The sequence below is a fragment of the Phalacrocorax carbo genome, chromosome 1 (assembly GCF_963921805.1).
Source record: "Phalacrocorax carbo chromosome 1, bPhaCar2.1, whole genome shotgun sequence".
NCBI classification, from domain to species: domain Eukaryota; kingdom Metazoa; phylum Chordata; class Aves; order Suliformes; family Phalacrocoracidae; genus Phalacrocorax; species Phalacrocorax carbo.
In genome coordinates, this window is record NC_087513.1 from 67,323,581 (window position 1) to 67,339,566 (window position 15,986).

General features: G+C 44.8%; 1 protein-coding gene across 5 annotated transcripts in view; it reads right to left on the reverse strand.

Annotated features, from left to right (window-relative positions):
* Positions 1–15,509, reverse strand: part of WASHC1 (WASH complex subunit 1) — a 44,306-nt gene extending 28,797 nt beyond the window's left edge. Inside the window, exons 1-3 of one of the 5 annotated variants that reach the window (XM_064458098.1) lie at positions 15,447–15,509; positions 5,927–6,109; positions 3,184–3,337 (exon numbers count right to left, since the gene is read on the reverse strand). In XM_064458098.1, coding sequence (XP_064314168.1) covers positions 3,184–3,332 — 149 coding nt within the window. In that variant the 5' untranslated portion in view covers positions 3,333–3,337; positions 5,927–6,109; positions 15,447–15,509. The other 4 variants (XM_064458097.1, XM_064458094.1, XM_064458096.1 and 1 more) reach the window with 4 other exon arrangements.
* Positions 15,510–15,986: the final 477 nt, after the last annotated feature.

The window sequence follows — 15,986 nt, forward strand, 5'->3', positions numbered from 1 at the left end:
CCTGTAAAAAATTCCACAGTACACAATTCCAACAAGCTGTCACCCAGCAAATGTTGGTAATGATGAAATGAATAGATGAAAGACCACCAGTTAATTGAGTGTTTAATTTGGTCATTCTGCCTCCTGTGACCTATATTAAAAGCCCTCCTTAAAAGTCCAGGAGTTAAACTCATATAGATATTATGTCAGATTGCCTATGTAAGAATATTTATGTTTCTGGGCTGTAACGGTATGTATTAAAATCTCAGTAGCTACAGGCAATGAGTCTGATCTTTCCTGCAGCTTCCACAGCAGATTAATTACATGAATTCGGTTAACATACACAAGGTCAAAAGTTCCATCATTCCAAAACACAAGCCTGGAAAGTACATGCAGCCTCTTGATCTCCTCCCAGTATTGATATCAGCACCCAGAAGGCAGGACTTCCTAACAGGACGGGACTGTTGACAGTACTGACCTAAGACATCAACCTGTGCTGCCCGCAGCCAAGAGCCTGATGAGGTCAGTGCTCTCCCTCTGCAGGATGTGGTACTTCACTGTTCTCTGTGTGGAAGAGGCCAGATGGGGTCCCTGCTCTCAAGGGTTAGGACTATGACAAAGAGGGATGCTGGGCTACCCCCGGCTCTTTCTTAGGGATTCTTTCTTAGGGATTTCTTAGGGATTCCAGATCGCAGTCCAGGTGCACTGTTAGCAAGGTACAAAGGAAGTTTAGCTGCTATGAGTTGTTAAACCTACTCTCCAAGGCTGTTCCCAGTGGGTCTGCTCTGGGTCTCAGAAGTGCAAAGTGCCTCATTCGCCATGAAACTTGCTGGTTACACTTAACAGCAAGTCAGCTTGTTTGAGAGCATTTGGAAATAAGACAACTTGGCAGAGACTTGTCTCATGGGTTATTTCACAGGTTCCCCAAACTAGGGGGAAAGGGTGGAAAGCTGCTTATCTTCTTTCTCCCAAATCTCCAGATGCAAAGGTATCTTTCTTGTGTCCCCTTAAGACTGAATCCACAGGAACTTTTCACCACTGCTGCTTCTGCACAGCCACTAATTGGCCCATGGAATAATTCTTCTACAGCCACAACAGCACCACAGTTGCCTCCAGACAGTTTCCAAATAAACAGAGAAAAAGCTTGCCGTCCTTGCACAATGGATGGACATGCTAGTTTTAAGAATTCATACTCAATTGCCATGTCAGCAACAACTCAAAGCAGAAGCTTTGAAGAGCTAACGTAGGGAAAAAGATCTGGTTGTGAAAGATTCCATCTGCCATAGAGAGTAAGAGACACTCATTCCACCTTCAACACATTACAAATTGGCTTGCCACTCAAAAACACTGTACCAATCCAAGTCTTCCCACAAAACAAGCCCAGAACATCTGCATCCTAGTAGTACTGAAGTAATGAGATTGACACAGTCAGCTGAGTCTGCCATATTGAACAAGTTTCCTCTCCATCAACACTGCAAGCTGCTGTTTTGCAGATCAGAACAGTCAGCTTCCCCAGATAAGGCAGCTGCTTCCTGGAAACAGAAGATAGAGCTGCCTTATCTCAGGAAAGGGAAGATAAAAGGTCACTCTTCACTAAGTGGCAAAGTTCTCACCTTGAAAGCTTTGCCCCTTGATTGGCATGGAACCACCAAGGTCATGGAACTTTTAATCAGACGCCTGCATAATTCTAAATCATTATTAATTATATCAGAGAGCTGAGAACTCAGAGGAAAGGCAAAGCAAACAAAGAGCCCAATGAAGCCTCCTCTGTTGTTGGAAAAAATTGGTAATTAAAAGTCATGAGTGCACCAAAGAGCGAGGGAACAGCATCACAGTCACTGTTCAGGACTCAGGAGTGATTTGCATACAAAACAGCATGCTTGTCTCCCCGGGGAAATTACAGGGTACTGTGTTATAAAGCAGCGAGGGGAAAAAAATAAAATAAAATTAAAAAATAGATGGGGAAGGAACCACTCCTGGTTTTATTAATAGCTTTATTTGTCCCACAGCGAAGGACACCACTGCCAACCAGTCCCAAGTTTGAAAGGTGCCTTCCACATGTTTCTGGCAGCTCTAGAAAGCCCTCTCCCAGTCTTAAATCATGAAGAGTTCCCATACTGAGAAGTGCACAAAAGAATGAGACCCTGTATTCAACCTAATTCAGCCTACACACTCCTGGCCCTTTCTCAGGAGCCCTTGCCCAAATAAAGACCATTCCAATGAAAAGCCTTTATTTGCTTCAATGACTTGAGCTCAGCCTTAGTGCTTTCCCTTTCCCCAGAGACTGCCCTTCAAAGCATTGCTATCAAAAATATAAGAACTTCAGTCTGTCTTTCAAAAAACAAACAAAAAAATCAAAAGAAAAAAGAATGCCACAGTCCTGCTCACACCATAATAAATCAAACTAAGTAGTCACAATACCACTGAAACCAGAGCAATTACTTTTGCTAATCAGACTATAAGAAGATAAATGCTGATCTGTTTCCACACCAATGATACCATACGCCATCTCAGGGCACTGAGGTATCAAAGATAGCGTGGTGACTTTTTTTCATCCGATGCCATCTACCATCATTTGCAGGCCAACATAGGAATGTCTCTAGTCTGCTATATAGGTGGTCTTATCAACCCAATCCTAAAGATGACCATATGCAAGAGGTGACAAGGCTGGGCTGAATCCCCGAAGAGATCAGTTGAGATGGATTATGAGACTGGTAAGAAGAACAGACACTCTCATGGGCTCAGCCCTCCCAACATACAAAAAGTGAAGTGCAAAAAATTGAAAGCAAGAAGAGAATGGATTGTAAGTCCAAGAGATCAGAAGACACATTTCCTACTCCACTGCTCCAAGCACAGACTTAAAAAGATACTCTAAATAAGAAAGTCTCCCATTTAAAACATAAGCAAGAGGGAATAAAGGATAACTGCAGCAGAAGTGGTAATGCAATTTGTGGGACTCTGCCACTGAATAAAAAATTAATAACAACAAACCTCTGGCTAACTGCAGCCATTTCATTATGCTTAACATTGACAGACCAGAATCTAATAAAGCTTTATTGAAGTGCATCTGGTCCTTCTTTATTCCTTTTCTGAACTTCCATTGCTTGCCAATGCAATGCCCTTTGACTGCTGCAACCTTACCACAGCACTCTCTTTCCTATTGCTAAATGCCAATCCCCCAATCCCCATGTGACAGCACCGTACCTGTTGAAGATATCACCCGACACCTTTTGCAGATACTGAAGTGCATCTGCCACCTGCTGAACAGCCTCCTCCCTGCGTAAGTCCGGTTGGATCAGGGGCACTGAGTACGTCTGCCCTTCCAAAAAGTGCTTCTGGGCTACTGTAGCCATTGTGCCTAGAAGAAAGAGCAAACAGGTCATTACAGTAAACACACTTCCACTTTATTACAGCTTTTATTCAGGGACTTCCACTCTCTGCTCCTCTAATTATTTTAGGAAAGCGTTTGCAAGGGAATTGGTGAGCTGAGGAGAAAGGGACAAGTAGTAAGGTTGACATATTGGATTTTTAGTAAATCCAAGGCAGCTACAGTGAGATGGGAGTCTCTTGCTTATCTGAATGCTTTTGGGAACTACAATTTTATTTTTAGCATGATACTTAACAAATATCTGCTCAGTACTGTGCTGAAAACAAGGGCCACACTTCGGAGCAAAGTCAGTTCAGGGTGGTGATAACATTCATCAGAAATAACGCTGTCCGCTCCTCCCATCCTCATATTCCAGATGGATATATTTCAAGTAATTCAACCTTATTAGTAAAATGCAGTAATTCATCTCACACTTCTGCTCCAAGAAACACAACCACCGCTCCCTTCCAAGAACAGCAGCTATGAAATCACAGGGCATGCATGTGCACACATGCCCTTGCTCCAAGCAGGTTAATGAGAGTTCTTCCATTCCGAGACTCCTGGGAGCTGCTGATTGCTTCTGGTGGCTGTGTTTTTCCTTAGTACCTATCTTGAAAGAAGCCTCCTTATTGTAGGGTCCTTTCACGTATAAAATCTAAACAGACACTGAAATCTTTCAGTCACGTTCAACACATGCACCAGAGCAGTATGCATGATCCTGGATGCAGCTGGGCCAATCCCACTGCTCTGCAGTTCAGCCACAAGAAGGCCATGCATCACCCTTTTTTCCATCCTGCCAGTCTTGCTCACCTCTTCCTCAGCAATTCCCAAAGAGCCTGCCTCCCATGCTTTTGCTCACAAAAACAGCAAAAAAATTCCTGGGACACCAAGGAGGATACTGAGAAGAAATCTGTTTCTATGAACATGTTAGAAATAGTACATACATTAATTACATTAATGTAATGTAACAGTAATACATTACTGTTAGGACAGCCTGGTTAATGAATAGAGCATCCAAACAGTCTTCTAACCCAAACTCTGCTGCTAGGCCTACATGACTCCTTCAAACTTGTTTTTTTCTGTGTGTCTTGCTCACTCAGACTGTAAAAAACCACAATCTACAGCTGCTCATTACAGGGTTTCATCACACAGTGCTGTACATCCATACAAGAAAATATTCATTAAGCTGAAGAGAAGCAAAAAAATAGAAGATCGAAAAGTAAGTTATCAGAAAGAGACAGAGCTATCTCAGGACACAACGCATTCCCTCCACGGCACTTGGAGGTCTGCAGGAACTAGTCCAGGGAGCACTGCTGTGTGCAAACTGCATTCCAGCCTGTACAGCTGAGCAGGCTGAGAATAACATAGAAACACAGCCTATACTGGAGAAATTCACAAAACAAGAGCTTGAAGAGATAGTTACAGCATAAACCAACTGTTTAATAGGTGAAAATTGAAGGGGTCTTCACATATTCTTTAAATCCCCTATCCTGCTTCACAAAATGAAAAGACATCGTATTAGACTTGCCTGCAGCCATTCCTGTACATTTAAAAAACACCATCCACCCTCTCCAAATTTGTCCTTACTGATCCTACCAGAGCAGGTTAGGAAAGACTTTCTGTAAATATAATGTGGCTGTTGTTGGGTGGGGGCCGGGGTTGGGGGTGGTTGGGTTTTTATTTTTGGGGGGTGGAGGGGGTGTGTTTAATAATGAATCTTATGAGAAGTAAAAGAAGGAGGAAACCTAGGAGCCTTTCTGCAGAATAGAAGTTTGCAAAATCAAGCCCAGCCATCAGAAAACCTGACTCTGCTGCAGGAAGCCTAGACCTATTCTGTTTCACTTCATGCATCACTGGCAGCCAGACTCTGTATCCACACTCTTTAGCGGCAATGTTTGCACACTGATTAGTCTTCTTGACTGTGCCTATTCAGCAGGCAGGAAATTATTATTTAGAGTTGTAAAGCATATAAGTTAATCTGAGAGGAGTACAGCTAATTTTGAGATGGCATTTTCTATTCTGCTGACCACAACCATGCTTGACCCCTTTTGCTTTCAAATCTACTGTTTAACTGACAATGCGGAACAAAGCGACCAGATATCACAGCGAGTGTGCAGTTATGAGACACTTTGGCTCCAGCAGCAAAACAAGTTTATGATCTTCCCTGCCACTGGTCACAACTCTTCTGTTGCATCAATGCTGCTGATGTTTGGGATGCCTATTTTTAACTCAGATCAGTTCAATGACCCAATTTACGGCAGCCAGAAAAACAGCTGTAATTGCCCAGTCATGATATAGAGTGGGAAGCAGGGGCAAGAAAGGGACTTCTTAAACTTGCTTCACTATCAAAACCGTTACTGTGTAATGGTAATGATGCCCCACAGAATGAGAAGGCCAAGCTTTTCTCCTCTCCAGGCCAGATGAGATTATACAGCCCTAGTATGATTTCCCAGACTCTCACCAATCCTAATTCTCTTAGTGACCTTTCTAAAGCCAAGCTCAGTTCAGCTGCTGACTGACAGATGCTCACACTCAGAAGCAGCACTCCCCTACCTACTACCAAACCATTTTTTTCCTCACACTCAGAAGCTGCAGACTGTTCTCCAGGACCCACTGCTCCCTTGCAGAGGAGCACACAGCAGTGGGGAAAACAGGAAAAACTCCAGGTGCTCCTGCTCTCACTGTCACAATTCAGCTGCCAGTAAACTTGTTTCACAGGTTCTCAACGCAGCCTCTCACGCGAGCTCCAGATTCTCACCTTTCCTAAAAAAAAAAACACATTAGAGAAATGTGGTAGACTCTGTGGGAACTGCCATCAGAGACAGATACAAGAGACAATTCTTTCCGTGCAAGGTAACAAATTAGATATTTATAGCAAGAAAGAGGAAGAACAGCAACCGCCTTCTGAATGACTAGACTCTGGCAAAATCCCATGCTACAGCTGCTACTTATTACCTCTTGTGACCAAACTAACTGGAGAAACAAGCCAGTTTTAGAAATACTTTGAGTAAAGGCCTGACCATATTAGTAGAATAAAAGCAGAATTGCTTCCCATAACACACAGGGACTGCAGAAACAAGGAAGATCTTAATAGGGAAAATTCAAAGTATTCCCAACAAAAGTCTGGAAGGAAAGCAAACACTGAATGTCACTCAGCAAGACTGACTCTTCCTTTATCTCAACCTCCACTGCACTGAGGAGGAAGCAGCACATTTCCTTGCCATGCTCCATTATCAGCAATGCTGTGGATCAGAAGTATCTCAGCTCTTCCACCCTGCCCAACGGATGCCAAACCTTCACGTAACATTCACACCAAAGGTGCAAATAAACTGCCTGTATCTTACATGTGGAAGTGACTTCCACAAAGCAACAACCTGGTTCTAGTATCACTCCAGAATCTTAAAGAGGGAGCTGGCATGTTTCAGCAGAAGGCACAGCATCCTGGAATTATGGCGGCTGACATGAAATACTCAGATGCTACAGTGAGAAACAGGCATATAAAACCCAAAGCAAGTATGATTCAGAAGAGCAGATTTCAAATCACCCAAGAGATTTACTCATTAGCAGTGTGACCACCTGTGGGTCACACAAGGCAGAAGAAATAGCAACATGGCTCTTTTTTTGTGATCAAAGAGGCTCTGGAAAAAAGAGTTGCAGCATCTGGGGGCTCCAGTCACTCTTTATTGAACTTTTTTTTCTATGACAACTTTCATGATCAAGACAAATGCGTTCTGGTGTTATGTAATAACCTCATGTGCCTTATTAAATTGCAAACAAAGAGAAAAAGGTTGTTTTCTCACTGCACCACCTGCTTAGGAGTGCCATATCCTGATTTGGAAGTTCTGACTAGAGCTAGCAACTGCTTGGATTTGCACTTTTGCCGTACGCTGTGTATGCCTTTAACCTCAAGCAAGCTGGTAGAAAGCTCATCAGGGCTGGTGGCTACCCCTCTGTACCCAAAGCTGCTCTCCCTCTCAGTTCCAACGTTCACACTAGCAAATGCTGAGTGAAATAGCAGCAGTGGAAAATGCAACAACAGCCTCCATCAGTCTGCCTCACCTTTCCAAAAGGCTTACACAAAGATAGATACAGGCTGAGCGCTCCAGGGTTTTTAGGTGTCTGGAACCAACAACCGGTCATACTGTTCAGTCATCATGGGCAGGTCTAATACTCTGATGGCTACATAGAGATTTGTAGCTCCGAACCCAGAGAAGGAAGTATACAATTCACTGCTCTGGATAGGTAGAGAAACACTCCACCTACTTTGTTCACCTCTTGGGTTACTTCCCCGTGGACCCAAGAATAAAACTCCTTATGTCAAGGCTAAGCCCAAGAGAACTTGTTACAGAGCAAACAGAGGCTGCAACAGATGCAAGATTCCTCTAAGTTATTTAGAAAATATTGCTCTATGGAGGACCTATCACTGAGTTGATGATCTACAAACAAAAAACCCCCACAACCTTAAAATATCTTAATTTTTGAAGGCAATGAACATAGGCAATATTAAGAAAATAATTTGCCTGCCCTCACCACAGGCAAAGACTGTAAAGCTATATACAAGCACTTAGCAGATGCATGCTGTGCTATGAAAATAAAGGGAGAATAAAGCAAAACATGAACAATACCTCCCTCCTTAATGTGCTCCAAGGGACTAAAAAAGAGGGGGTTCAGGGGAGAAGAGGGCTTAAATACTTTGAAAAAAATCAGTGTGTATTCTTCAAAGATACAAGCGCTGCTTCAGCAATTACTGTGCTGCTGCTTCGGTCACTGCACTGGAAAGGCAGCATGAACTAAAGGCCTTTAATTCCCACATGCAGTAACATCTCCAAAAAGAAGCAACAGGCTGTCTCTAGCCCTATGTCTCTCCTTTGCAGGACGTGGATAAAAGATCAATGCAAGAATGCAGAGACCAGCAGTACACAATAAAACACAAGTCTGCATATCGCCCACCACATACCACTACACCACTACCACCAGGATGGTTCCACAATGGGAACAGACCAAGTCAAAAATGAACTACAGGTTAAGATTAAACACACTCAAAAGATGGAGTAGAGACAGGCTTTGGGCACAGCTTATCACAAGGGGCTGTCTCCTCTGACAGAGGAATGTCACACGCATAACTTGCTTCACAGTGAGAAGTCATCCCAAATTCCTCACTAACAGTGATTTCTTACACATAATACTTCCTACCATGTTTACCTGGACAAATGTTGTTCCATCCTGGCTGACAAGAACTGACCTCAGTTATTCCCACTTTCCTCGGCTTCAACCTAGCACACTACATCAGCACATTGCTTGCAATACTTAAATGCAGCTTTTAGAGCTCACAAAGCTCCCAGCTGCTACAATGTCTGCTGTGTGTCTCATCACAAACTTCTACTGCTCTACATTTAACTATGGTACTCTGTAGTACCGTACTTAATATATTACTACATCGTCCTCATTCTCTACTTTCCACACAGGTTTCCCACACAAATTCAAATCATGATCAAATCTGCTGGCATATTCAAGTCATACCTAGGACGTACTAGAAGCTTGCCCAGAGGACATTCCAACAACATATCAGAAGGAACCCCTCGGGGGGGGGGGGGGGGGGGGAAGACAATTTTATCTCCTCGCCCTCCATAGACAGAGCACACTCCTATGAGTTTACCAGCTGCAAAGCCAGGGAACTCTATTTTAAAAAGAGACTTAAAATGCTAGAAAAGCAAAACATGTCATTGCATATGCTCCTCCTGTTAGGGGACAGGATAAGGCAGCGTGTACACATGCACTCACACAAATGTAGACACGCAACTGAAACGAAAGCTAGAAGTTGCTTACACTCTGGTGGTATATGCAGCACAAGAGCCTAGATGTAAGTCCTATTTCATTGTGCAGCAAGTGATCGTTCCGCCCTGTGTTGACATTCGCTGGAGGGGTTGAAATTTAGTCCTCCAGTAGAGCACACAATAGGTAGCTACCCTGGGTAGGATAGCAAATGTATTTCCAGCAGTGAGACAAGAGGCTCACCGCAGCCCCTGTGCTAAGACAAACTTACCTTTTTTGGGGGGGTGAGGGAGAGGAGGGGAGGAGGAGAGAAGCACTTCGATAAGTTAAGAGGATGAAAAGTCTATTTATATTTTTTAATTAACCACGTACTACAGTGTTATTAAGCAGCAATCAAAGATGCAGATGGTACTGATTTGATTGGCAAGAGGTGCACCGTGCTGAATATTAAGGAACTCTGCCCCTATAAATAGGTCTAATCACCATCTGAAGGCTGGAAGACAGTGATGAAAGAAAACATTAACAAGGCCATAATTAGGCCCCGTAGCAGGCTATACTCCACCAAGGTGCTCATGTTACTAGACGTCTCATAGTAGCAATCCTCTAACTCTGTTGTAGACATTACTGCTTTGGGTCTCAAGACCTCTAGTACCTATTTTAGACAAAGCTATGAGGAGTGGGGTTTCTCCATCTTTGGAGGGTCTGGCATTGGTTAGGATTTTATTTCCCAGTACCACTTCTGGAGCAAGAGAGCTCTCCATTCCAGATGTCCCACCCTGCCCCCTCTCAATGAGTGAATTAAACTGGGCAGCTGGAGCTCCTCAGGCACCAAGATTGGCAAGGGGTGCAGGAAGGTGAGAAGCTTTAGAAGCTGTCGCTCTCCCTCCCACTCAGAGCAGCAGGAGCACATCATGGCCACATCTATATCACAAAATTAACCTACCCACAGCTGTAAAAGCCATTTCTGCTCCTCTAGTCCAGCTTTAGAATGAGAGATACTTACTCAGTGTGATCAACCTCCTACTTTCAGCCTGTCCTTACAATACAGCAATCTCAGAAGCACAACCACCAGAGAACCAGTCTGTATAGAAAATTAATCTGAAAAGGCATCTCCTGCTACATGCCAATACTTTCAGAAGTCACTCATCGATATGGAGCTGCCTGAACAGCCAAGATCTTTTTGAAAGGAGTCAGCCTCCCACATCACACCACGGCCCTGCAGGAACAGCAGAGCACTGAGGAGCCTGACCTGATGCTCTGCAGGACTCGGGGACTCGCACTGCATTTCGCGCACGCTGCATCCTGGCCTTGCAGACCCATATTCTGCTTGGAAATGGCAGGAGTGGATTCCATCACTGAAGCAGTCTCACCTCATCTGTCCTAGCAGCAGCTGCAGGAAAAGGAAAAGCTTTTTCTGCTGCACTGGTAAGCAGCCACTAACTACTCAGTGATATAACTCTGCTCAGTTCTCCACATCCAAATAGTGTGGAATTACTGGCAGTTACCACATAGGTGGTATCTCACACATCTGGGTACCATAAGAACACTGTATTGCACCACGATGTCAGCTACAGTGCTAGGTGTCTTTTTGCTAGCTGAATCTATGTACTACTGGGAGCCATTTAATTCAACCTGACATACCTTGGAATCTGGATGAAAGTTGCCCAAGATCCATTCAATCTGAAATATATGTTTCACTCAATCTACCAACTACAAACATTGTACTAGAAAAAGGTATTAAGGTAATGCTATGAAGATATTTACTTTTGGAAACAGCAAGAGAGACTCTGGTATGAATCTTGCATCCAAAACCCCCAAAGTGTTTTCACCCCCCCCCAGTTAATTCCCTAAGTGGCAGAAGGAACACAAGAAACAAGTTGCTTTGCAGTAAAGAGCAGCTTACTGACACAGTTTCTGTAAATTGGATGCCTGACAGGAACATGTCTCACTAGACCACAGGCTGTGCCAGAGACCAAGAAACACCCATTGTTACTTACTTCTTTGTCCTATCCTGCTGTTTCCAGAATAATGTCCCTTCCTGAGCACCCAGAGCTACCAAAGAAAAAGCAGTGGCCTGTCAAAAATCTGCTTCTGAAAGCATGAGCCCAGTACTTAAGGCAGCCTCTCTCAAGAAGCCAGGGCCTGTTAACACCTTTGGCTCAGACACATTCCTTTGAAAGACACAGTAGGTATTGCAACTACTAAAGACAGATGAAATCTATAAGCAATATGACATTAAGGCAAAGACATTACTGACAGGTAAGTAAATACACATGAACTGGAGGATGTGGTTTCCCACCAGCAGCATTGTCTCTTTGATCAAATAAGCATGGGCCTGAACCAATACACGAACAGACTTTGTGATCATTCTCAAACGGAGACCCTCCCTTTCCCTGAAAAATACTCGGAGCCACTTAGATTTGTTGGTTTGTCACATACTACACTGCCCTCTTACTTAGGCTAAAGAGAAAGACTCAAAATTTGAGACCTTGGAGTCCAGCTTTACAATAGCATATGGCAACTCCCTGGCAAATTGCAAAATAGCTGACATTTAAACATGGTTCATGTAAAATCAAATTATATCAACTCTCCAGAAGACAGAATGCTATTACATGAAATTATTTCTTTGAAGAGAATCTGAAAGTTAGAAGCTTAAAAGAATTTAGAGGTGCACTTCAATCCTCTCAGCTCCACAAGCTAAGATGGCCTCTAAGCTACTCGTGTCTGAGACAACATTCCCCCTCAACACAGAGCTCTGCTTTGCAAAGCATAGACAGCAGTCCTTACTGCCACAAGGCGCCAAGCTATAGACTGCATCACCTTGCAGCGAAAGTCCTGTCCTCTAAGCACAGGCTGAAATTGATTTCCTTCAGCTAGATACATAAAGCTCATTTTGATGGACAGATGTTGATATCTAAAGTTAATCAGATAACCCACTCTGCAACTGTCACCTTTGGCTTTCACCATTAATGGAGACAATCAGACGCTCTAATGAACAATTGATCTGATTCTAAGCCAGCCGTCTAAAACTGACCAAAAGCGCTGTGCTAATGGCCTGCCTTCCCTTCCTCTCACTATTTATTATAAAAGAAGCCTAAGCAAATGGCTTGGCTACACCTACAGTACAGACATCAAAGGTAAGGCTGAGAATCCGAGCCCAAACATCCAGGCACAGCTCTTCATTCAATCTCCTAAATGGGGGTACTTTGGTTTTGTACGCCTAAAGTACACAGAAGCCACTGGCTATGGCAGAAGTCCCTTCGAGGGCCATTTCCCTGCAGTAAGTTCTCCGACATACTGGAGTTTCAAAACCAGTCTAGCTCAAACGCTACTGTAGAGCTTCCTCCAGGATGTTTTGTTCAGAAAAATGAGGAGGTGCATAATCTTACTATCAGACCACAGCAATGAATATGTACTTCCAAAAACACAGCACTTCCCTAAAAAAAAAATCGAGTTAATTTTTCCAATTTTCTGATGCAAATCAGCTTCAGTCTCCTGCAAAGTGAACCTTAACTACAGATCTAACCATTGCCACATCTTGCTGCCACAAACCCTAACTAGCAACGTCCTATTTTTCACCTCCACATTCAGTACCCTCTGCTCCAAAGTTCTAGAGTTTTACAGCACCCATACCCCACACGCACTGTGTTACGACAGACCCTGAGATATTTAATGAAGGCAACAACCAAACCAAACTGGCAACCAAACCAGTTCCTGCCCATTTTATGCATTCAAAAGCAAAAGGGATGTTTGCGTTCCTGCAAGATGACAAGAGGGGAACTCACTCACTATATGGAAGTGTTTTAAGCCTGTTCACATTTGCTAGGAAGAATATCTCTACAGGGTGGCCTGGATGACAGGAGCTGACAAAAAGCTGGGTCACAAGACAGACACCTAGGGAATCAATAACCTACTAAACAAACTGCTGGATGGACTATTTTCTGGCACAGGTTATTTTGTGAAGGGGTCTAAGCAGAGCTGATTCACTATAGAAATAGCTTTTGAGTGATAAAAAATATTCCCTTCAAGCTCAAACACCATGGCCACAGGAAACATCACAATTTCAGACATAATCCTCTTTTTCCTCTGCACACTATCTTTAATCTTAAAAAAAATTATAAAAAAAAATCTGCCCTGCTTTCAGGCTTATCTCAGCACTATCTTTCCCCAGAACTCAATTTCTACCCCTCTCCTTTACTGCTCAGGCTGAGCGTGCAGCGACTATTGTTACCTGCTATTACCAGAGCCCAGACTGCAGAGCAGCTCCCAGGGATTATCTGCTTTCAGTTTTCTTGCCAATGAACTCCTGAATTGAGAGAAGAGAACTGCACTTTTTATCTGAAGGAATGAAGATTAAAAACTCAGTTTAAATATCCAGAATGATAGAAGAAGGGCAGATGCTACAACCAGCAGCCTGTGCTGCTTTGGGAGTGCCTCAGGTGTTTTTCTGCCTGAGGGCTCTTTGGACGTGTGGCTGTTTCTCCCCCAGCCAAAGCATCCCAGGAATACAGAGGTATATTGGTTAGCCTTTACATCCCAGCTTTACTACTCAGACAAGAAAAACGTAATTAAATATCGGGAGAACTTATCAGCCCTCAGCTAACCTTCCTAAAAGAAAGTCTAAGCAAGGGAGAGTTGACTGGAGCACCTCCAATTCCCCAGAAAACAGAAAGCCTCTGCAAGGACATGCCTAAGTCACTTTGCTTCCAGGCCTTGCCTCTGGCAAAAGCAGCACTATCCGCTCCACTTCCTTTCACTGCTCAAGAAGGCTCTGTATTTCAGAGAACTGGCAAGAAATAGAGACAGTTTTAGCTTCTACCTCATCTACTCCAAGATAGGTCAATCCGGCCTGCAAATCACTGCCAGCAACACCCGCTGTGCAACCTAAATGAAATAAATAGGTCAACTCAAGCCAACTCCTAGCTGACATTTGCTTGAATCACGTGAAATGACACAACCACAGCCGGCACTATCCCACCCTCATTGCTGGAAGCTGCATCGTAGAATTGAGCAGAGCTGAGAATTAGCCTACTCTCCGCAGGGATGAAAAGCCTCCTCTTCTGAAAGAGGCCTCTGGAAAAATCCAGGTGCTGTCCAACCACTCAACATTTGAACCACACCATTTAAAAACAAAAAAAGTTCTGTCACCACAGCAGGACTTCTGTTGATTACAAAAATAAATCCTAACAATGATCAGCACTGCTGGATATGGATTCACAATATTCACTACATCCATCGGCAGCCTTTCTTTATGTGCACAGCTAGGTCTAGTAGCCCTGTGGTCTTTTTACTGCTGGCTGACTCATTCTTTATATTGAACACGAAAAAAAAATAAAATAATGCATTTATCACAACAGCATTTGGGGTCACTTGCAAACACCGACAATGTGTTTTTATTGGACAAATAGATACATCACCACAGCTGCCAGCTTGGGAGTGAGGAACATGTCCTTGCGCAACTTAAAGGCAATCCATATTAAAACTGATTTGCCAGTAGTCCAGGTAACAAACTGTGTTGACGCACTGATGGACTAGAAGTTACGGTTTTTATAATCTGTGCCGTTCTTTGGATTAGCTGACAGTTAATAGTAATCAGTCGGTACTTGGAATAGCATAAACCCCCAACAACTACCTTTCTGAGTAAAAATTATGTAACCCACATCCCAGAGCCCTCTGACCCTCTAACTTGGACACCTTTTTCTCTTTTCCATGACTCCCTTCAGGCTGCAGCACCTACCTGCCTATCCGTGCAGGGTAGCTAACCCACATGGAGAGAAGGCATCACCCTTCCCAGTCCCCGAAGCGCTATGTTGACTCCAAGCGCCCCTTGCATCACCACCAACCTGAGATTTCCATGCCCCATGCCTGCCTGACAGGTTTTCCAACCTATTTCACGGCTCAACACTGAAGCACGGCACAAGAAGCTTAACAAAAGATTTTCTAAATGCGTTTTCCCACCCAAACTGGTGCCGTATGACTCTCATGTCACATTACTAAGCTCTTCTCCCCAAGACCTGACCGGGTCCTTCACGGCGGGACCCTGCGGCCACCAGAATCACCTCCCCGGTGGCTGACAGGCCGCAGACCCCGCGGGGACCCTCGCAGGCGCTTACAGGGCCCTGCCGGCGCCCACCGCCCCGCTCAGGCCCCGCAGGAGGAACCCCTCGGGCCCAACCACAGCTCTTCCTCACCCCACCGCGCCGCCTTACGCCAGCACCGCCAGGGCCCGCCCCGGTCGCCGGAACCCCCGCACCGAGCACCGAACCGGGGCGGGGAGGAGGGCCCGGCCCCGGCCACGCCCCCCTCGGCCGCGCCTCGCGCCCCTCACCTGCCGCGAGCCAACCACGCCCCGGCGCCGAGCTGGAAGCGGAGTTTTGCATCGCTTCCGCCCTTAAGTTATCCGTCACTTCCGCCCGGTTAAGGCGCTCCTTGCCTGTCATGACGAGTCCCCGGTGCCGAGGCGGGACTGCGCATGCGCGAGGTGAGGAGGAGGAGGGGAGCACGGGGCGTCGTCCGGCGGCGGGGATCGGCAGCCATGTTGTGGATCTGCGGCCGTCTGCCAGCTCACCGGGCCCCGGGGCCGGGCGTTGCGGCCTCTGCCCGGCCCGAACCCCTCACCGGCAGTGCCTGTCAGCCCTGCTGCGGCGCCTGGCTGCGTTTCTGCTTCCATGTACTGGTACAGAGCATGGCAAGCACAAGGGGGAGGCTTTGGCTCGTACACGTGCTTGTTTTCTCTCCAGTGCTTATGTATAGAGTTGGGCAATTTTAAAATTGACTTTCTAAAATAGTGATTTTTTTTTTTTAAAGTGCATTCTACTACTTTGTTCTTGGGTCGCTTCTATGCACTCATTCAGTCAACCAAGTTCTT